Here is a 22,173-nt window from a genome sequence, read left to right as displayed (position 1 = left end):
CATTTCAGGTGAATTTCTCTTTTTGTGCTCTGCCAGCTCCGTCACAACTTTAAAACATCTCACTATCACCTTCAACCAATTTCAGTGACGGTTTTCGCTCGTGACGCAGCAAAAAGATAATTTTTTTGATTTGCGTTGTCATGATAAGGTGGTGGGTGTAAACTAATGAGGGGGAAATTAATTTCAATGATTTTAGCATTATGACTCATGTGGGGAATACCGAGGGGGTGTGATGACTTGCTTAAGTTTTTCCACACCACTTTATTTTGTGTGTTGGGATAGGAGGGGGCGGAAGGGCGGGGTTGGTGGCCACACAACACAGATGGCGATCATGTCGACATTTTCACCCCGGGGTGTGCTCACTTTTGTTGCCAGCATTTGACACACCAATGGGAGAGGCAAGCGCATTATTTTTTTTTTTTGGGCATGAGAGGACAAACGCAACAGCTCGCATCTAAAAGCAGATCGATGTGGTGAAGCAGCATGTGGCTCATTTTTCAAATGACGTGGTAGTCCAAATCAAGTGTGGTGACGATGCCACAATTTTATTTTGAAGGCCCGGCATCCGATTTGACAGCATGTAAGCGACGCTGTTGCCGAGCAGCGCCGGAGACTCGGTGTTGCCTTGAGTGCAAATGAAAGCTTCCCTCGTGGAAACCGCTTTGCAATCTATTGAAGTCTTTTTTTTTTTTTTTTTACACAATATGACAGAACATGCCAGACATTTGATAAAGAACGCGTGTGACTTTCTACCACAGATTCAGCCCCAAAGATGAATTCATGTTGCACTAGGAAAGTGTTTAGGACAAATTGGACAAATCACGAAAATATTGCGGGTCGCGATGTGTTTAAGAATCAGATACAACAAAAGCTTTTGTATTCACCCGAGTGTGTCAAACGGCGCTGGGAGACAATCACGGCCAATCGATACGCGTCTCCGAGCTCAACTGGGCAATCGGGCCGAGTCAATTGGACCCGTCATGTTTGACATGCGCCTCGTTCCTCCCCGCAGACACAATCGCTAAACCGTCGGAGAGCTTTATTTGGCGAGAGAATTGACTCTTTCCTGAAGAAAAACAAAATCTTGCACCCCATTCACGGCTGAAGTGTTCACAAGAGGTGAAAATCTGCACTAAAGAGTGTTTGCTTTAGCCACATGCTGCTTCACCACAGCTCAAGATATCGAACAGGTCTTGGCGGAGGGTTACGGTTCGTCCTGCCATGTAACCGGCGTCGAAATAAGCGAACTGCCGATGATTGATCATGACGAAGGCTCGCTGGGCAAATTGCTAGCGGCATCAGCATTCATGGACAGGACGACCTTGAAGGAAAACGGCGAGGTCATGTGAGCAATCAATCATCCTCAGGGCTGAAGTCGCAATTAACATTCATGTGACTCGCAGCTTGCCGCGCTTGCACGTGTGTTCCGAAGATGCGGCGTTACGGCACTAATTGCGGCTTTCCGTGCGGTCGCACACGTGCTGACGTGCTCGCCGAGATGCAACCGGACTGCACTTTTCAAAAGCAATTTCCTCCCGCTTGTGTGTATTGATGTGACAAGAAAAGAGGGCTCAGTAATTCACCTTTGCTCTTTCCTACCAGAGACATGCTGAGAACACGGGAAACGAGACAAAAGTCGTCGGAACATTTGCGAACATTTGCTGTAGCAGGGTGGGTATCTGTATGTACATTTACATGTATATACAGATACATATTTATAAATATGCATATATACATATATATATATATATATGTGTCTACATGTATGTATATACTGCTATATATGTATTTTATATATATATATATTTTTTTTTATTATTATATTATTTATATTTTTTATTATATTTTATATATATATATATTTATCATTCATAAATGTTTACTTAATATTAAATAATATAATATAAATATTTACAGATTTACTATAATAAATAAATAAATAAATCTAAATAAATACATCTGAATAAATAAATCTAAAAAAAAAATATATATATATATACATATATATATATATACATATATATACATATAAATGTGTGTGTGTGTGTGTGTGTGTGTGTCCTGTTCTCCCCTCCCACCTTGTCATCCTTCATTCGCCTCACCCGAAAGACATTTCAATGGGATGCTGCTCGTTGTCATTCTTCCACGCGCGTGTACACTACGTCAACGTGCGCGTCGGCAAACTTTGCGCAAAGCCAATTAGCGGTAACCTTCTCTTCTCGCTGACGTGGAATCTTAATTACATTTGGGAATATTGATTTGGAATGAATACAGTTTGGGGAAACAGATATTAAATGAAAGAAAAGGAAGGTCGGAGATTCCGATGGCGTTTCGGCCTTCCTGGCCGTGACTGACTAATATGACGTCGGTCGACATGCGAGGTGACCAATTAGCTAAACCGCTCATAAATCACAAGTACTGATGTTGTCACGGCCCACCCACGGTCATAAATATGATCACGTGACCCACCGGCGGTGACAGGAGAGCAGATTGTGGGCTTCACCAATCCAGATGTCGAAGCCCCCGTGTTTTCATAATAAGGATGATAGTCCGAAAAAGGATTACCACCGGAGCTTATGCTCCGCGTCCGCTCTGTTGGTTTGCAAACAATGCAAACTGCTGATAGTCGAGGATTTCCATCCCATGTCAGCGTCTGAGTCATCTGCGGTGCGTTTTTTAATTTGATAGCTGCATAAAGTGGACGGTTCATTAGCAGCCCTGCCAAGGCTTTTTAGCGCGGCCGTGTCAAAAAACCACGAGGGGGCCATTTACCACCGGGAAACCTACCGGACACTTCATTAGGTACACCAATGAGAGCGAAAGCATGATCGGGAGTTGTGGGTCATATACTGGGTTCGGTGTGGGCGCTTTCGTGAGCGTACACATACACAACGGGAACCAATAAGAAAAGGACCCCAAAAGTGACCATTTTAAGACTAAGCTAAATGAAATTGAGAGAAGTAGCTGATAAGCGAGTGATAAAAGCTTTTAGATAAATGCGATGTTGCTGGAAATTGGACAAAACGCGATAATAGGATTTGAGCTGGCGGGTGGGGGGGGGGGGGGGTCGGGGGGGAGGGGGTTGGAAGCTAGCTTTAGGAATGTGTAATTACACATCAGTAAGCTGCATAATGGACGATTAAACAAACAGAGAAACTTCTCAAATTCCATTTTCATGATGCGAATGCGAGACAGCATGATTAAGTTTCAAGGAAGCGAGAGAAGAAGGATGCAAGGAAGCTTTGATGCACACTTTAAAGGAGGTGCGTGTGCGCGTGTGTGAGGGAGATGGAGTGCATCATGGGTAATACATCTGTCACCCCGCCCACCTTTATCCAAGGAGGTCCTTTTCATCCTGATTTTTTTTTTTTTGGGGGGGGGGGGGGGGCTGATTTAATCTGCGCACAGCTAAAATGCGTTCCCCTTTCCCCCCTCGTTGTCACTCTTTCGTGCCCATGCTGGGATGTTGCCATGGTTACCCATGCGATGTCACGACGAAATTTAATTCATGGCTGCATGAACGAGTTCACGCGTTATTGCGTCAGGGTAGTTTCAACTTTTCACTCAAGGAGGCTGCAAACGGGTCGGCGTCGCCGTGATTTGGACATATTCCCTCACAAGACAGTCATTTGGGCCGCACTTGATTAGCAAAAAGGCTGTGAGGCATGTGTCATTGTCACAGCCGGGTGTCCGTGTCGGGAACATGAGACGGGAACAAAGCGCAATGATTGCATGAAGCCCCTCCCCACCCACACCCCCTGACAAAAAAAAACCCAAAACAAAACAAGGTCATGTCCCTGAAAAGTGAAAAATAAATGTTGATTTGATATGCCACAGAGAGATTTTTTTAACTACCTTGACAAATTTGGATGATTAAAAAAATAAATAAAGAATAAAAAAAAAAAAATCAAAGGGTGAGCACTCACGGCCAACAACGAGGCACTCTAAAGCGGTCACGCCAGCAATAAACCCCGGGCCACACAGTGGCAGCCATGTTGGACTTTCAATTGATTTAAATTATTTATTTTTGCTTTGCTCTTCTTCCTGCACTCCATGAAATGCTTGCACTCACGGGCAACCACAAGGCACTCTAACGCGGACAGCGAACAATGAGGCGCTCTAAGGTGACCACGCCAGCACACCACAGAAAGGAATTACAATTTAAAAAAAATAATGCGTCCAACATTAAAGAAATGAATTACAGGCATAACATTTAACTATTTTACAACATGTTGTACTTCACTAGTTAAGATCTAATATCGGCCGATTTAAAAAAAAAAGTTTAAAATTTAAAATTAAAATTTTAAATGGTTAACAACAGTTAAATGCTACATCTCTACATTTTTTCCCCGCAATTATCCTTAAACAAGTTTGTGTTTATCAACAAATCTCTGAATTCCCTTGACAGAGCCTTCCAAGGCAAACCTGAACATACAAATTTGCCTTTGTTATGATTTTTCACAGTGAATCTTGAATTTAACAAACCACGCCAGCCGTGCCCATCTTGTCACCCCATTTGGCAATAAATCTGTCCTCTGTTGTGATGTAACCTCAATTCCCACCTCTCCTTTCTTGTTAAATAAGAAGCAGCAGACAGTCCACTGCGAACAAAAGCCGCGGACGCAACACCACAATTGGCGACTGACGTCACGGGACGACGCAAACTCGCACTGATGAAACATTCATCCTGCTGCGAGAGAAAAAGCCTCACGCTGCGAGTGCGGATGTCTTGATAAACGGTGCGATAGCACTTCACAGCACACTGTGCACCATCATTAGTGTGGAACTAATCAGCGTTGGCCACATTATTGACACATTGATGCGTTCGAGGGCCCACACAATGTCATCAGCTGATTAAGAAATGATGAAGTAGTCATTACGAGGACTAGTCATGGTTAACTTTGTCTAAGTAAACATTTATGCTTTGAAGATATATTACGTTTCTCATTATTTATACGGTAAAGCCAAAATTGATACAGCGCTAAGGTCATGACGATTCATTAAGTTGCATTATAGTGCCACCTGGTGGTCGTAACCGGTGTTTGACCCTCCAGTTTGCATGTCGTGTTTACCTCTAGGCCTCAACTTTGTCATTGTCTAGCGCCCTCGCTCAATTTTAGACACCTGATTGAGGTCACGACACACTTGATATTTCAGTGCACCCGAGCAAAGTGACGTCAGGGGCGGAGTGTCGTAAGCGGAGAGGAAGTGGAGTTTGCGGAGGAGCCAGCGGCGGAACTAGAGGATTGGCGTCATAATAGGATAAACACCCCTCATACACCCACTCACCCCGGGCCGGGCCCTCGGGAGCTAAGAGAAGGATTAGTCGGCCTGCTGCACGCTTTACTTGGGGGCTACAAATATCATCAAATATGCACACAAAAAGCAGGGAAGCTACAGCTCATTTCCTCATGCCATAATGAAAAATACTTTAGTGTACTTACAGTGGGATTAGCGCATGGAATTATTTTGCATATAATATATTTGTGATATATATATATATATATATATATATATATATATTAATTATCGGGGGGATAATTTATCAATAAAAAAAATAAAATGCTTTTTTTGTTTTTATTTCAAAAAGAGTAGTCCATTGAATGAAGTAAAAAATAATTTATGAATTTATTATTAATTTTAATGTTTTTAGATTGACTTTTAATTGTGTCATTATTGTCAATGCAATATACTAGAGGGCTTCCCTATTCAAAAAAGCATATTAGGAATTTTTTGGGGGAGGTGCGGTGAGGATGGAACGGAATAATGGCATTTGCATTACTTTCTATAGAGGAAGATGATTTGACATGCACGTGTTTTGTGGTCACAGAACAAATTAAACTTTAAAATTAAACAGTTTTTTCCTTTAAAAAAATGTTACAAATGAAACATTGGGCAGAATAAAATACTCAGGTAGATGCCGGAATATTTTATTTAAATCTCACTAAGACTTTTTAAGTTACTTGTAAAAATCATTTCGAATCGAGCGCTTGAAACTGTGATTGTATTTTTTTCTAGGACAAAAATATAAAATAAAAAATAAAATAAATAAAAGTACAGCAAATGTGTTTCCTTTTCCTCTTCTGGACATCCCCTCTCCTCTAATTTCAACACAACCTCCCCATTTGCTTTGCTCTTTCTCGCTGCGCGTGAATCCTCTTAGGGGAGGATTAGGGGCCTAAGATGTCTAGTGAAAGGGAGAGCGCAAAGTAAGACGCGAGAAGACGCAAACAGCCACACGGCAGCTCACAGAGTGACAACAGCAAAAAAAAAAAAGAGGACGCGGAGCATGGAAAGGGGCCCCCACCCCAAAGCGCAGGGCCCAGGATGGGGTCAGAGGTCGTCTCTCAATGAGGTCCGTATGTTTACGTTGTGTCCTACAAATGATCTGATGGCAAGTAAATAAGTACAAATATTTTGTTATTGAACCTGAGCAGATTTTCCAAGCAACTGTTTTTTTTACTTGACTGTCCGAAATGTGGTGATTTTATTTTATTCAGTATGATTTGGGGAACACATTTTAATCACGTTTCTAGTTTGTACCAAGTTATCGAAACGGGTATTGTACATAATTGACAGTTTGAAAACAATTTTACTCCTGTGATCTTTTTTTTTTTTTTGCTAACGAAAAAAAATAAAGAAGAGGCTTCGAGCTGTATTTTGCACACTAAAACGAAACAACCACCTAACTTTGTCTTTAAATCCACTAGCTTAATGCAAATACAAAATGAGAAATGACATGAGTTAGACAGGGTAATGTAACAAAACTGAAATGCATGTTTTATTTATCCTCTGCAAAGAATAACTAATATTACTAACATAATAGTATGTCTGTATCCTACTGCCCCCTAGTGGCCATTCAAAAAATTGAAGAAGAGATAAATGGCATTTCTATTCATTTCAATGGAAAAAGATGATTTGGTATAGACGTTTTGAGTTACAAGCATGATCACTGAATGAATTAAACTTGTATCTCAAGGCACTACTGTTTGTGTATCCTGAATGCGAGTAATTTTGCAACCTTGGTCAAAAATCTTCCTCACGCTAGGCTGAGTCAGCAGAGCCTCACCTGTTGAAGTCGAGCACGCGGCCCCGCTAAGCAGCCATGCGGTGGGCCGAACCTCCGGCGCGGGGCTCGGCTCTCTGGGCCCTCCTGGTGCTTCTTTCTGGGGCGACGGCGGAGCAGCTGAACGGCACCACGCAGCGCGACGGCGGCGGCGGCGGCACCCAATGCGGGGAGTACACCAACCAGGTCATGCAAAAGCAAAGTGACACGTTAGCGAAGCCGACATATGATGACGCCGCATCTTTTTTCACCAACCTCCAGCTGATGGAGGACGGCATGTGCCGCCTGGTGGCCACGCTGCCGCAGCTGGACGAGCAGCGCTGCCCCGACATGTTCCGCTGCACCGACGAGGTTTCCTACTGGCTGCACGAGAACGAGGAGCGCAAGCAGCAGATGGCCACGCTGAAGGAGACCATCTCACAGCTGCGCGAGGAACTCCGGAACCATCGGCATCGCATCAAGGCCTTCGAGCTGCAGGTGGGAAAGGCTTTTTCGCCCTACCCGCTTCTTCTTTGGCCCAAAAGATATGATACGGCGTCAGAATCTGCTGACATGGAAGTCAACAATCCCACCAACATGGTGTCAGAAGCTGGACGAGTTATGACGCTTATGTGACATTTGAAGTGGGATTATTAGTTCATACTAAAGATATTAAATGAGTCCATCAACATGGCAACCAATCTCTCTTCTGAAACGAAGACTGCTTTACGATCCCATTTCTGACACCAATGTGAAATTTGAAGTGGGCGTGGTTTATAAGGACATGACAGGGCAGCCAATCCCACTTCTGACACCACCTCGGCATCAGAAGTGGAACTGGCTTAGTCGTACTCGTGACACCAAAGTGGGATCCGAATTGGGATTGGTTTACAAGAACGACACGGAAGACGAGTCGGTCAATAAGCCAAGACCACTTCTAACACCGACGTGGTGTTAAAAGCGAGACTGTCTCGCAATCCCAAATCTGACAGTTGCACCTGAAGTATGATTGGCTTTCAAGGGCGATGCGACAAAAGACGAGTCAGTTGACGTGGCAGCCAATCCCATTTTGGTGGCACAGCGGTCTTTATTTTCCCCCTCAACGTCTCATTTTAGCTGTTTCCTCTTTCTGACATTGTCGCAAGCAGCAGGCAGATCGCCCCCCCCCCCCCCACTAACATATCCTTGACCTCGCTAACTAACAGGATTAGCCTCATGCGCCATGATCCACTGAGCCAATGAGAAAACACGGCGTTGAGCCAAAGGTGGACTCACGTGACGCGTGATGTCACGCCCGGCAACGGGGCCTCGGGGCACGTGTGCGCGCTTGTGTGTGTGTGCGCGCGCGTGTGTGTTGTCCTCACCGCTAATGTTGCTAACCAATCACGTTCACGCCTTGTCGTTTTGCACGGAGCCAGCGTGACGACGGAAACCATTTCAACGCTACTATGGAGCAACGTTTCCACGCGATGGAGGTGCACTACGCCGAGGCCACCAGCCTGCTGCATCTACAGGGAACGCTCATCCTCAACCTGCAGGTACCAACACACAAAAAAAAAAAATGTTTGCGGTTTCGAAACAGATCATGAGCGGTTATCGATGGACACGAAAAAGTGAAAAGTCAGGAAAAAAATAAACTTGAAAAGTCCGATTTCACAGCCAGCAAGCGGACCAGGATTTGCATTGTTGTGGCCTCTTTAGAGTGCCTCGTTGTCATGATGTAGAAAAGTCTTTTTTTTTTTCTTTTAATCATTCACAACACTTTTTTTTTGCTTGTCACAAACTTTTAAATCTGACATTGTATCTGTATTTTTTAATTGTTGAACAACTTGTAGTTCATACGTATTCATACAATAATTCCCCCTGACGCTGGGCGTCTACTTTCAGAACCAAGTTCACAACCTCAGCCGAATAGTGGAGCACGTGAAGAAGAGCCCCGATTGTTTGATCAACATCATCCGTCCTAACCCTCTCATGAGTACCCAGCAGGCCTTGCACCCAGGTACGCTTCATCTTTTTCAAAAGTACCATCGTCGTCCAGTAGGGGGTGCCGGACACAAACCCATTTCTTGCTCTTCTTCGCCTCCTTTAGAAAGTCATCACATGAGGAACTGTCCCATCGACTGCACCTCCATCTACTACAACGGCGTGAGGAGGTCAGGCGTCTACACCGTGGTGCCGTCGCTTGCAGGCATGCCTGTGGAGGTCTACTGCGATATGGACACCGACGGTCCGTCGCACATCTGTTCTGATTCGAATCCACTTCTTTATGCTCACGCTATGACGTCGCCATCGTAGAACACATCAACACTGCAGATGGCGACAGACGTATTTTGAAACCGGCTGTCACAGGTTTGGCTCTGACTCACCAATCAGAGGACAGAAAAAAAAATGCCGAGGTCATCGAGGCCCTGCATGCTGACAAATTTGAAAAATGGTCCTTTTATTTCTAATGACATCACCCGGCTCAAATGACTCAGAAGGCCCTGGGCAGATTAGATCGACATGGCAACATATATTTTTATTTTTGATAAGTAAAATGTATTGCTGTCAACTACTTTAAAATGTGTATCAAAAACAAAACATGCAACCCCACAGTGACTTTCCTGGCGTGACGCTTCGCTCGTGCGCAGGTGGCGGCTGGACGGTGATCCAAAGGCGGGCGGACGGCTCGGTGAGCTTCGACCGCAGCTGGCGCGAATACAGGGCCGGCTTCGGCGACCTCCACTCCGAGTTCTGGCTGGGCAACGACCACATCCACGAGCTGAGCGGCCAGGGGGATTACAGCCTGCGAATAGATTTAGAGGACTGGAGCAACAAGCACAAGCATGCGCTCTACCAGCACTTCAGGTGGGCGTTCCGTCCGCAAACATTCATATTCAATTCAAGGGTGAAGTCAGGTTTGTCTTTCTCCGCCGCCATCTAAAGGGATTTTGTTAGTCATGACGGCAGTTTATTTCAGTGTAGAAGATGAGGAGCACCGGTACCGTCTACACGTGTCGGGCTTCAGCGGCAGCGCGCGCGACTCTTTCGGCTGGTACCACGACAAGCACGGCTTCAGCACGCCCGACAGCGGCGACATCTGCGCCGAGATCTCCCACGGCGGGTGGTGGTACAGCCAGTGCTTCTACGCCAATCTCAACGGCGTCTACTACAGGGTGATTGTCCAAGTTGAGTGTGATTTTATTGGAAAACGCCCGTTGAGCCGCGCGGCTTGTCGTTTTCCCCGCAGGGAGGTCACTACACGCCGAGGGGCAAAGGTCAGCTGGGCCCCGACGGGATCGTGTGGCACTCGTGGAAAGACTCTGACTATTACTCGCTACGCAAAGTCGCCATGATGATCCGGCCGCGCGCCTTTCGAAAACGTCGATCACCCTGAACGACGGTTACCATGGCAACAACAATACATGGACATTGAATTAATGGACATTTTTCATGACAGATTCTTTTTTTTTTTTTGTACTTTCATTTTCTACCTTTTAGATGTTTTTATTTTTGTTAGCAAAAATTAAGGTTAATGATAAATCATGGAAATGAAACTACAGGTGCAGCTAAAAAAGAAATTGATTTATTTTGGTAGTTGAATACAAAAGGCCAGTCATATTATACAGAGGATGATTGTTTTTCATGTAATTGTCTAATTCGTGAGGTGGATCAATTTTGCGTTTTCATTAGCCAGAAGCTATGATAGCAAAATTATGAAAATAAAATGAACTATTTGACCGTGTGTAGTGAATCAGATAGTGTGGCCGCTTTAGAGCGCCTCGTTGATAGTTGCGAGTGCAGCGCTTGTCATGCTGAGAACGGCCTAAGAGCATAAAAAAAAAAAAAAAAAAAGGGATTTAATTTTTTTTAAATTTTATTTATTTTAAAGTCAGACTTGACAGCTAACATGTGGACGAGCGGTGTGGGCTGGCATGGCTACTTTTAGAGCGCCTTGTTATCCGCCATGAGTGCACGCAAGAAATGGAGAGAAGACCTGAGAGGCGAGAGGAAACAACAGCTTGATTTTTAGGTGCTTATTTGAATTCATTCATTGAAAATCGTCAGGGTTGTTAACCCACTTGCCAAACGTACTCGCACTTTACACGGGTTTTAATTGACTTGACAAAGCAAATCGCTTTGCACGTTCCGTCTCCAGCTGCATCTAATGACAGCGGGAGCCTCACGCCGGGCGACAAGTTCTTTTTCACCACCACCATCATCATGCACACGCATGCACGCACTTGGACACAAACCCCTTCTTTGACCGCAAGAATCTGCCCTGCGCGGATAAGGGCCTCAGTGTGCGCCGACGCCGAGAACAAGACGAGGATTCATCGCACATAAAACGCCTCAAATGAAGGGGGAAAATTATTAAGAAATCCAACCCATTTACGTTTGTATTCCTTCACACACAAAAATCGCAAAAGACAAGAAAAGCACCTGATCGAAGAGTGTATATTTATTCGTATGTACTGTACACTCACCGGCCACTTCATTAGGCACACGTGTACAAGTAAGAGCCGATGCACCTTCGCTAAAGTCTGCCTTTACAAAGACGATCGAGGTCCGTTTGCACTGACCGAAACAGACCCCCCCGCCGCCCCCCCCAAAAAAAATCTAACAGGCTTTCCTTAGATTGTACACATGCACCCGTGATGCCGGTCAACGTGCTTATTAAATATGGATTTATACATATACGATAGATGTGTATCACATGATAGTAAAACAAGGTGAACCAAAAAAAAGAGGAAGAGATTGATTGCAAGTGAAAAGCAAAAACAAACAAATTGCGTATGTGCTCTACAGCTCCTGCACCTTCATATAAAAATGCCACAATCAGATGAAAGGCATTGAGAATTCATTCATTCATAGTCTTTAAATGCGCATTAGGTCTTGAAATGTAAACGTCCAACAAATGCAAAAAAAAAAAAAAAAAAATGGAAATTGGATTGAAGCGTTTTTTTTTTTTTTGTTTGTTTTTCATTTCAACTCAACAAGGCACGTGGGTAGAGGACAGGAAGGGGGCGGAGCTTCCTGTCATCTGAACAGGCAGCGCAGGAAGAAAGAAGGCGGGGGACACACAAACACGCGCGCACGTTTTGTAAGAGGGATGCGCCGCCGAAAACAACGTCCAATAGACACTTTTGAAATGAAAAGGCACAGAATAGTTTCGGAGGAAATGTTGCTCAATTTTCAATTGGGAGTTTGTTTTTTTTTTTTTTTGTTTTGTTTTTAAAGCGCTGAAAGTGCCACGACTATTTCTCAGTTGTGGAAACTGCGGTTTTGCATGTTTTGTTCCCGTCACCAGCCCGCAGAGCTTTATAAAAAAAAAAAGAGGAAGAATAATTGTGTGTCATCATCCGCAATCAGCGGTGGGCCTCTCTGCTTTGAAAGCCATTTAGCGCTCAAAAAGCGGCCGAAGAGATGAGGAGGGAATTAAAAAGAAGAAGAAGAAAAAAAAAAGAAAAAGCGGGATGTCGAGCTCTTCGGTTGCACAGTTGCTTTCACATCGTCGTGAACTGACTGTGAGCTTGTTTCAGCTTTGCAGCAATCTGCCGGATCACAGGGAACAGAAACAAACAAACAAACCAAAAAAAAAAAAAAAGGCCGTTAGGGGGCGGCTGAGGATTTATCTAAAGGGGGGGTGGGGAGGGCGTGACAAAATTGCTCTTTACCGTCTCATAAAACTTGACTTGCTCTTCCAGGTAGAGCTGCATGACCCGGTTGTAGTCGTAGATACGGTTGCTATGGAAGTGGTTCATCTCGGCTGGGCGATTCGAATGAGACGAGAAAAAACCAAACGATGAGAACGTGGAGGCGAGTCACTCACCAAGCGCCGCGCTGCGCCGTACCTTGTAACGCGTAAGACATGGTGCTGACTCGTTTGGCCATGGTGACCTTTTCCTGAGGGCTAATTTTACTGGTGGCCACCAACTTGTCGCCTTCCTTCACTTTGTCAATGGCGGCCTGCAAAAACCAGACATGTGGTCAAAAATCGTTGGAAGAGAAAGAAATCATTTTCTGCTTTGATCAAATTGTCTGTCTGGCAGTTCCAAGGCTCTCCCAGTTCAAATCTCACTTGCGGCCTATCGATAGAATGCCAAACGGGGATGGCGTTCTGAACGTGGGGGGTTGCCGCCGTACCTTATGGACGCCGATGGTGTCCGGGAAGCATCCAAGCAAACCTTTGTACTCGTTGTTGGTCTCCATGAGGAAGTGCAGGTCTTTTTTGGGCTGGATCGGATCAAAGGCGCACAGGGACAAACATCACATGCAAGCATTAAAAAAATAAATAAATAAATAAACCAACAAAAAGTCTAGGGTACAAGATAAAGGAAGAGCATTGTTACATGTCTTGGAATCTAAGCGGGAAGTAGCACAAGACTGATAAGCGGGAACGCAGGAGAGCCAATATGCGTCCAAGTAGTGCAGATTCCGGAAAGATGAGATTGGATCTATCGGAATGTAGCGGACGCCTGCTTTTTGGCGCTAGCGGGACATCTAATGGTGAGACTTCAGAGATCAAAAAATAAATAAATAAACAAGGGTGACTAGAGGTGCCCGTCTGGCTCGGCTCAGCCTTACCACACAATTCGTGCCGCAGCAAAACAAAAGATCGCTTTTAGGAGTCGCCAACAAAAAAAACAAAAACATTTCAGTCATGTCTAAAGCAAAATAAGGAGCAGCTGAACAAGTGAAGACAAAATGGTGGGTAAAAAAAATATATCAATAAATAATACGGCTGCTTTGTTGTCCGACTTGACAGAGAACGCCACTTTGAAATTCCGCGACATTTGCAAATCGCACCAACCTGCTCTGCGACCAACTGCGCAATCTCCTCGTAAGTCTTCCCTGCGGCCGTCATGGCATCTGTCAGCGTTTCCTCACCTACAGGAAGAAGATGCATTATTATTTTTTATTTTCTTTTTTAAATTGCATTAAAATGCAAAAAAAATCTTGCACATTGTTGCATGGCATGGCAGTACCTTGGTATCCGCTGCTGGTGAACACCGAGGAGAGGTTCTGGAAGGCTTTACCGATTCGTTGGTATTCTTTTGGCAGAGCTGAATTCACAGAGATTGAATCGGATTTAACGGAGAGGACCGGCGGTCGAACACGCAAGGCGATTTCGTGTACGTACGGCCCGTGCATCGTTTCCAGTGCTCGTGACCCACTGTGAGGACTTCCTTCACACCGTCGTCCATCGCTTTGGTGAACCTGCTGAACTGTTCGCATTTCTGCTCACTGTGTGCAGAAAAAAAAAAAACACGCCCGGTGAGCGTTTCGTGTCGCCGTTTGATGCCAGCTTTGTGATTCTTCCACTCACACTTCGATCGGATCCAAGTCGGCGGCTTCGGGCTCTATCGTGGCGAAGATCATCACTCCCACCGTCTCGTCCTTTTCGGCTTTTCTCTTGCCCATTTTCCAGTCCTGCAAAATTGGAACGCGACACGTCGTGGCTCGGGCGGCACAATTGTGATTTCGGAAAAACGAAGAGACGGCGTACCTTCTCATCCTTATACGAGAGGAAGAGCTGAAACACTTCGCTGCTGGCAACGACCGGGTGCCGGCACATCCTGCTCATCCAGCCCTGCAACCGCTCCATTCGCATCTTAATAAACTCTTCCTCAAAGCGCCCTGGCGCAGACAAAAAAAAAAAAGTGTCAGCGGGGCAACCTCGTCTCCTTGGCAACCGGCATGTTGCTAAAAGATGCGACGAGAGCGACACTCACCTGTTACCTGCTTGTCCGGTAAGGACGGAATGGGAATGGCCGAGCCGAATTTGTCCAGGAGCCGCTCGTACAGCCAATCAAAGTGCTTGTATCTGTGATTGACGGGTCGGTTGGTGGTCTGAAAGGGCATGGCGGCAAGTTACACACCAGCGCACATGACACGGCGAGAGAGGGTGGGCGTCGCTTACGTTGGGTGTGATTTGGTACTCGATGTAGCTCTTGAGGCCGTACATCTTGGAGCCTTTCTTGGGATCGGCCACCACACAGTCCAGCTGCGATTCCGGGTAAAGCCACACCGGGCCAACCTCGCCCATCTGCGCTTGCAGAAACAAGTCCATTGATTTTTTTTTTTTTTTTTTTTCCGGGGACCTCCAAAGCAAGATTTTGGAGCAGAAAATATTTTTGGGGAGTGTAACGAACAAAAATGAAAATTGAACCCACATAGATTGGTAGCTTCTCCTTGCCCTTTGCAATCTGCTTGCATAGGAGGTACAACTCGGGACCAGATTTTGAGAACCCGGGAAACCTGGAACGCAAACGGAAACGTGACGACGTGGTGACAATTGAAAAACGTAAACTTTTTAAACAAGCGGCAACATCAGCCTGTCAAAAATCAGACCTTCAAAATAAAAGCATGTCAGTAAAATCAAAGAAAAAAATTCTAGGCAAAAAAATTAATTAATTGAAAAAAGCTCAATACGACACCGCCCACCCGGCGACCTCACGTATTGCACCAAACGCACAAAAACGACAAAACCTTACTTGAGTTTCATTGACGCGTGAGCGCCGCCTCGCTGCATGGCGTTGCCATCCCCCGATTCGGCTTCGCCGTAACCTGTGTTGGACTTGTCGTCCCACTCGTCGTCCCACTCGTCGTCGTCGGCTCCTGGAACAAAATGGACGCCGATGTCAAAGGCGTTGTCCTTGCGTGCTCTGGAACAACACGTTGCACTTTGCCTTCGTTGGCATGTCTGATAAATTGGATGCAGAGCATAGACAGCTCTCTGGTTTTTGTGTTGGTTATAATTTGGTCCACGACAGAGTGCAGACATTCAGGGCTACTTTTTGTTTGGAAAAAAAAAAATGAAATAAAAAAATGTAAATTCACATTAAGGAATTTAGATCAATATTTTGTACTTCCAGCTAGAACAGATTACAAAAAAAAAACATTTTAAAAGTTAATAGCTGAGAAGTAGTTTCAAACCTCACCGAAACTCTACAAAGCAAATATCTACGAGCATAATGAGTCGTCCCTGATGCAAATCATCCGGCCGCAAGCAATCGGACGCATTTCAACAGCAACACGACAGGCACGTTAGAAAACAACTGCTGAAGAGGGACTTGACGTGAGTCGGCTTTGCAAAAAAAAATTTTTTTTAAAAAGTGTTAATATTCAAACCAAAAAGTCGTTGCATGCTTTTAATATTTGCCCTCCAAAAGAAATAACGGTCATGGGCACACCATGCATTGGGTACCTGCGTAATCAATAAGGTAAGGATAAGGGTAGATGTCTTTTGGAAAAGAGAGAGGAACAAAAGAGGAAAAGTGTCTGTTAATTCTGTTCCGTTGTTGTTTTCCTTTCACAAAAACAAAATGGTCGGAATTGAGGTCAGGCGTAAAGTTTGCCTGCTTGACTCATGCGTGAGTCCAACTTTTCCACTGCCTGGCAAAAAAAAAAAAAAAATTCGCTGTGTCAGACTACACACAGCTGGAGATTCTTTTTTGGTACGAGGGCGACATATTTCATTTGTGTCAAGTTGCACGGAAAAAAAAAAAAAAAAAAAACACTTCTGAGAATCATTAGGCAGCTGGAGTGGAAATGCAATCTTTGGCGAGTAATTGTTAGGACGACTTAATCAACGTCGCATTCAAAACATGTAGTTATAGATTCTGCTCTGTATTCAATGTCAATGTCACCCCCTTGAGAATAAATAAATAAATAAAAAACCTCCCTCCAGACGGTTTTACCTGGGCCCTGGTAGGCCTGAGGGTGGCCCTGATTGGCGCCGGCCCAGGCGTCGCCCGCGGCCGCCTTGCCCGTTTGGGTGCCCTCCGGATTGGCCGCCCAGTTGTTGGAGGCGCCCGCCGAGGGGTCCGCGTTCCACGTGGACCACGGATCGTTGCCATTGCTGTTAACCTGCAAAGTAAAAAAAACAAAAAAACAAAAACAAAAACAACAAAAAAAAAGTAACGTAAGGTTATTATTTCAATGTATCCGATTGTACAGTTGCCAAGCATGCGCTCGAAAACCTTGAAGGCCTTGACATGCATCGCAGGACATACTTGCCTTTTGTAAGTCGCTATTAGCTCAGCGCTAACAAAAGGCAGACCGGGTAAGTCTTTCCTTACACAAGGAGGAGGGGGAAAAAAAAAAAAAAAAATGCACCGGCAATCGTATGATCTGAATGACATTAACAGAGTTTTCCAGAAAATACAGAGGATATAAAAAGTCTACACACCCTTATCCGAATGCCAGTGTAATGCGATCCAAAAAATAAATAAAAATACGACCCAAACAAATAAATCTAAAACTTAATTTTTTTTTTTTTTTTTGGGAGAGAGAGAGAGAGATTTGTTCAATTCTTGGTCATGCGATTTTTTTTTTTTTTTAAACATCACAAAATCTGGCATTTGAAGAAGGGTGTGTCGTTTTTTTTCCCCCTTTTCCAGCCACTTTAGAGTTTTTTTTTTCATAGTAAGCCCTAATGATTTGCAATACATTGATCATGAGCGCTAAGGTGCTGATTCTACAATCAAAAAAAAAAAAAAAAAAAAAAAAGTGCGTTTCGGGCAATGAACAGTTAGTGTGAGGTCATGCTTTGCACAGGCAACGGGCGGCAGTTAGGGAGGGGCCGATAGATCCAAATGGGTGCAAAAAAAAAAAAAAATGGAGGTTTGGAGCACCCTGAGTGGCGGTTACCTCATCAGGGGAAGTGAGGTAGGGGGAAACTGGGGTGTCGGGGGTGTCAGGCTGGGGGCTCAAGCCCCTAGCGTCCACCTTGAGGGAAGGGAGAGAAGGTGACATCATCACAAGGCGAAGACAGCCAAGCGGTTGAGGGAGGGGGTGGAAGGAGAACAAAAAAAAAAAAAGGCAAAGGGAACGTGTGTGAGTTTGAAACTGAGGGCGGATGCTTCTTGACTCATCCGCTTTCTTTGGCCAGATTTGTTCTGATGCAGCAGTACACTCATTTCCTTGCCACTTCCTGCTCCAGCTCATTTCCTCCCTCGATGCAAAAAAATGCATACATGACACAAGCTGCGTGACATACGGGGAGCGCTCACTTCTGCATTCGTGTGGGTTGCAAAAAAAAAAACAACAAAAAAAATAAAAATAAAACAGAAAACAAACAAAAGGGGTAGCGTATGCACATTACCTGGTTTTGTTGCGTCGACGCGGGCGCAAAGGCGTCAAAGAAGGACAGATCCGAATTTGCGATGTTCCCGACGTTGGCGGGCGGCGGCGCGGCGACTGTCGCGGGGAACGACGGGAGGGCCGACTTGTTGAGCTGCGGAGGGGAAACAATTGCGAGCCGACACTTTATGACTTTTACAGGTGCATTCCTCTGGAGCGACGCGACGACGTTCCGCTGGACTTTAACACAAAAAAAAACAGCACGAACCTGCCAGACCAATTGCGTGTGCTTCTTTTAATGCAATAAAGGCGCACGTGTGCCGGGATTTTCATGAGGATAATCACAATATAATGGAACAGACAACTCATAATGTGAATGTTTTCGTCATTGCTGGGCGCAGCGACGGAAAGCAAAATTTTAACTTCGGCGGAGGCCTTGACAAGTCCCAGTTCGAGCATTTTCGCAACAGGCTGTTTGTTCCTTGACTTCATTTTCACGTCGGGCAACCTCAAAAAAAAAAAAATAAATAAAAGATTGCCTCGCAACCTTGTAACAAATGACAATGAGCACCTCAAGGCCTTTTTGTGTGTAGCTTGAACGCCAAAGACGGACGAAAACATGGCTTGATATGTCGATATGGAGTCAGCCTTGACTTTTGAGCGCACCACGACGGACTCCAGAGGGTCAAACGGATGAGCGGAGACGACCGAATCAGCACAACTTTCGAGGAGGCGCATCCTGTTGAGATTTCGCTTTCGGGCGGGCGGCCAACTTCGCTTTTTATTTAGCATACAGTACAGGATGTGTGACATTTTAGGCGCGTGTATGTGTGTTGCTCTCACTTCTATGTAGTCTTCAGGCACGAGTCCGACATCCCCTCGGGAGTTCTGCACTTCAATCCAGCCACCACCAATGTGCTGGAATCCAAATTAGACACATTCGGCATGAATCAATAAATCAGTTCAAGGTCAGCTTGTTAGACCAATTTGTTTCTAAGCAGTGAACTTTGCCAATAATTCTTTTGTAAAAAAAATAAATAAATAAATAAAACTACAAAGGCTAGTTTTAATTTACATTTTATTTCAGCAGCATACGTCACGAGAGCTCAATTTGTAAAACGTCGGAAGCATGAGCACTGTACATGATTGTTTTTTTTTTTTTAGGGCGGTAAAAATTTCCAAAAGGAGCTCATGTAAGCCGTGTCTCGCTGGCTAGCTGCCAAACGAGTCACGGCTTGCTAGAAAAAGGATTCCCCAGTTGACAATGCAAAAACATTTCCTTATTGTATTTAAAAAAAAAATGTCCACTAATTCCACTTTATTGGAAATTAAAATAAAATAATTTAATCTCAATTTGAGATGACAGCAGTTAACTTGTTCTGTCACAAGAATGTTAAAATTGCAGTCTGTGGAAGACAGACTTGCGTTCCTCGCGGTTGCGCAACTGACAAGTTTTGTAATTGACAAATGTCGAGTCAAAGTTGATGTCATGAATTCAGTGCGGTTCACTTTTTTTTTTTTTTTGGACCACAAATCGGTTTCACATCAAGACGTGTTTTGATTACACAACAACGTCGCAGTGTACAAGGACGCCCAAGCCTTTCTCCTAAAAAGTGCACATTCCTTTAATTAAAAGGCACGAGCGCTATAGAGGAAGAACATGTTGGAAGCAGTCTGCAGTGACAGCGTTCACTTCCAACCGTCTCAGTGGCTCAAGTGAGACTTTGAAAAGTATGCGGCCCAGTGAACACAGCGAAGCGACCTTTGAACTATTGGCCCTCCGACTGCGATGACATCACGTTGGCCCTGTTGCTTCCTTCCTTCGGCCAGTGTTTTTTTTTTTTTTTTTTTGTGACACTCCTGTTCAATCACGAGTGAACACCTTGAGAGGCCTGTTTTTTTTTGTTTTTTTGGGGGGGACACCGGACGACAAGCAGATAGACGCCAACTCACCTGATTGGTGATCGTGACCGTTTCGCCTTCTTTCACCGTCAGCTCATTGTTTCCCGGCTCCGCAGTGAAGTCATATAAAACCTGTGCCTGAGCACAAACACAGACAAGGCACACTTTTGTTTGTTTTCAGACATTTCTCTGGAGGCGGTATAAAATTAGCATATACAAACATAACAGTAGAGTAGAAGTGCACTCGCAATGAAACGGGACAAACTAGTTCGCCTTGGTCTGTTTTCTGCTGACTTGTAACTGGATAGCAGTGTCGACCAAAAACAAGTACAAAAAGTCTTACACGTTACTAGTCACTTTATGTCGAGTGAGGAATGTGACCTTTCATATTTACTTTGTAAATTATTTTACATGGTTAGTTTAGAGCGCCACATAGTCTTGGCCCTGGGTGTGCACATGTCACATTTTCTACAATCCTGAAGCGTCATTTTAATTACTTGATGTTTTTTTTAATCATTCAGAGAGTTGTCAACACTCTTCCCTGTCATGTGTCAAATTCCGAAAACGGGAGGATTTAAACATTTCTATCCGTGCAAAAGTTTTGGGCTGGCGCTATCTTAGCTTTTCAAATGAACTTTTTTACATCAATCATTTAGACATCATAAAAGATTGGATTATTATTTCTATAAAAATATGTAGAAGTGTGGTGCATGGGGCCCAAGGAGGAACCCACAACAAGTTTGAGGATCCGGACACAAGATTACTATCATAATGGCTCCCCCCGTCTGTTCAACATCCACCACGAACCAGGAAATAGTCTGATAACACTGACAAACAAACTATTTGTTGGAAATGCACAAATCATTTTATGTTTAACCTGTCCACTTGCTTATAATTTAACTAGCCTGGTCTCCAATGAATGAGCTCAGGAAATATTTTATACCACTATTAATTTAGGTTATTATTTATTTAATTTTCAAAATTAATGCATTGCTGAAGCTTTAAATTAAAAAAAAAAATACACGTCATAAAATTGAGTTAGCTTTAGTGCGCTTAACACGTAAAGACTCCATTTCCCAGAGTGCACCGCGAATAGCAAGTGACCCGCACTTGAAAGGTAGTAAAATGTCACAAGACTCTTTCTTAATGAGACACATTTCCACGTTCGGCCAAACATTCGCGTCATCTACTACTGCGCATAGTCACCTCGAGAATCAAGCACACGTTTGGAATCAAGAATCATTTCACGTCTGGGCGGCTCGCTTCGTAACTTTGACTTTCGAAGTTACTGTGAAGCTAATGCGAGAAACTGCAACAGTCAGTCAGGCTGAAGGGAATCGAGACGACGTCGCAGTTATTATTGCAGCCTGGGAACGTTGCTGAGCTTACCTTCAGTGCCATCATCGAAGCATTGATCAATCATTACCAAAAAAAAAAAAAAAAGAAAAAGAAAAGAAAAAAAAAAGAAGCAGGCCCCAGCAGTCCGTTTGGAGGCTTTTCCCCCAACTCAGCTGGCCATTTCCTTCCGCCGCTTTTCTTCTGCGTGACGTAAACACATCGGTTCCTGTAAACAAGCGCGAAGAAAACACTTTAAAAGGGCAAAAATGGCGAAAGTGACAAGCAAGCAAGCAAGCTCCGCGTCGGTTGCGGGTTCGCCCCGAGCTGTGTGTGTGTTCGAGTATGCTGGTAACGGGGAGGGAGTGACCTGCCTGCACCCGCCGAGGCAAACCGGAAAGGTGGACCCGATCGCTCCTGTCATCAACATGCAGTTTTAAAAACAGCTTTTAAAAAAAAAATAAATGTATATGTGAATATTTTGACATTGTGTCAAGATTACTCTAGCAGGCTTTGCTTTCGTATGAAGAAGTGGAATAAAATCTAAAAACAAAGAAATTAAAAATACGATTAAACACAAATGTAAGGGCTGAATATATTGTGGAGCAATAATTTTCAGTAATCCGAGTTAATATAAAACGTCTGTTCTTAGAAAAAAACAACAACGTAACCCTGCAATGATCATTTTTATGTTAGTGTCGCCCTCCGCTGGCTAAAAGATGCATTACAAGTCCAAGTGTCGTCTGTCCCATGTTTTGCCTCTGCTGCAAAGGAACAAACTTGACAAATATTATTAAAAAAATAATACAATCAATACTGCG

At 44.3% G+C, this 22,173-nt stretch overlaps 2 protein-coding genes across 5 annotated transcripts; one reads left to right on the top strand and one right to left on the bottom strand.

Annotated features, from left to right (window-relative positions):
• Positions 1 to 6,191: 6,191 nt before the first annotated feature.
• LOC148316483 (angiopoietin-4) lies at positions 6,192 to 10,772 on the top strand. Of its 2 annotated transcripts, XM_088285686.1 has the most exons (9): positions 6,192 to 6,355; positions 7,049 to 7,252; positions 7,328 to 7,543; positions 8,464 to 8,583; positions 8,933 to 9,047; positions 9,138 to 9,275; positions 9,679 to 9,895; positions 10,008 to 10,203; positions 10,278 to 10,772. In XM_088285686.1, the coding sequence occupies exons 2-9, from the start codon at positions 7,106 to 7,108 to the stop codon at positions 10,422 to 10,424; spliced, it is 1,296 nt and encodes a 431-aa protein (XP_088141812.1). In that variant the 5' UTR covers positions 6,192 to 6,355; positions 7,049 to 7,105; the 3' UTR covers positions 10,425 to 10,772. The 2 variants fall into 2 exon arrangements, with proteins under 2 accessions (XP_088141812.1, XP_088141811.1); XM_088285685.1 differs by having other exon boundaries at positions 7,049 to 7,543.
• A 695-nt stretch (positions 10,773 to 11,467) lies between these two features.
• On the bottom strand, positions 11,468 to 21,849 carry snx9b (sorting nexin 9b). Of its 3 annotated transcripts, XM_088285683.1 has the most exons (20): positions 21,727 to 21,849; positions 21,407 to 21,581; positions 20,069 to 20,155; positions 18,959 to 19,033; positions 18,138 to 18,269; positions 17,684 to 17,761; positions 16,732 to 16,900; positions 15,526 to 15,649; positions 15,205 to 15,289; positions 14,952 to 15,077; positions 14,764 to 14,881; positions 14,538 to 14,668; positions 14,358 to 14,461; positions 14,172 to 14,275; positions 14,017 to 14,094; positions 13,842 to 13,918; positions 13,175 to 13,264; positions 12,883 to 12,997; positions 12,706 to 12,797; positions 11,468 to 12,582 (listed from the first exon to the last, which is right to left on the bottom strand). In XM_088285683.1, exons 2-20 carry the CDS (start codon positions 21,419 to 21,421, stop codon positions 12,535 to 12,537), a joined length of 1,848 nt encoding a protein of 615 aa, XP_088141809.1. In that variant the 5' UTR covers positions 21,422 to 21,581; positions 21,727 to 21,849; the 3' UTR covers positions 11,468 to 12,534. The 3 variants fall into 3 exon arrangements, with proteins under 3 accessions (XP_088141809.1, XP_088141808.1, XP_088141810.1); XM_088285682.1 differs by lacking the exon at positions 21,727 to 21,849 and having other exon boundaries at positions 21,407 to 21,716; XM_088285684.1 differs by lacking the exons at positions 17,684 to 17,761; positions 21,727 to 21,849 and having other exon boundaries at positions 21,407 to 21,716.
• Positions 21,850 to 22,173: the final 324 nt, after the last annotated feature.

Source organism: Idiotropiscis lumnitzeri, chromosome 21, assembly GCF_059441095.1.
Source record: "Idiotropiscis lumnitzeri isolate Australia: NSW breed Sydney's pygmy pipehorse chromosome 21, RoL_Ilum_1.0, whole genome shotgun sequence".
Lineage (NCBI taxonomy): Eukaryota > Metazoa > Chordata > Actinopteri > Syngnathiformes > Syngnathidae > Idiotropiscis > Idiotropiscis lumnitzeri.
Note: the sequence above shows the minus strand (reverse complement) of the source record. Positions and strands in the feature narration are given on the sequence as shown.

What these genes read in the sequence shown, in the direction of transcription:
- LOC148316483 (XM_088285685.1), top strand. Translation starts at nt 7,106, where the DNA reads ATGCGGTGGGCCGAACCTCCGGCGCGGGGCTCGGCTCTCTGGGCCCTC. An exon ending in CTGCGATATGGACACCGACG is followed by an intron (nt 9,276 to 9,678) that starts GTCCGTCGCACA and finishes GCTCGTGCGCAG; the next exon opens with GTGGCGGCTGGACGGTGATC. An exon ending in TCAACGGCGTCTACTACAGG is followed by an intron (nt 10,204 to 10,277) that starts GTGATTGTCCAA and finishes TTTTCCCCGCAG; the next exon opens with GGAGGTCACTACACGCCGAG.
- snx9b (XM_088285683.1), bottom strand. An exon ending in ACCGGACAAGCAGGTAACAG is followed by an intron (nt 14,669 to 14,763) that starts GTGAGTGTCGCT and finishes TGTCTGCGCCAG; the next exon opens with GGCGCTTTGAGGAAGAGTTT. An exon ending in CACCAGCAGCGGATACCAAG is followed by an intron (nt 13,919 to 14,016) that starts GTACTGCCATGC and finishes TTCTTCCTGTAG; the next exon opens with GTGAGGAAACGCTGACAGAT.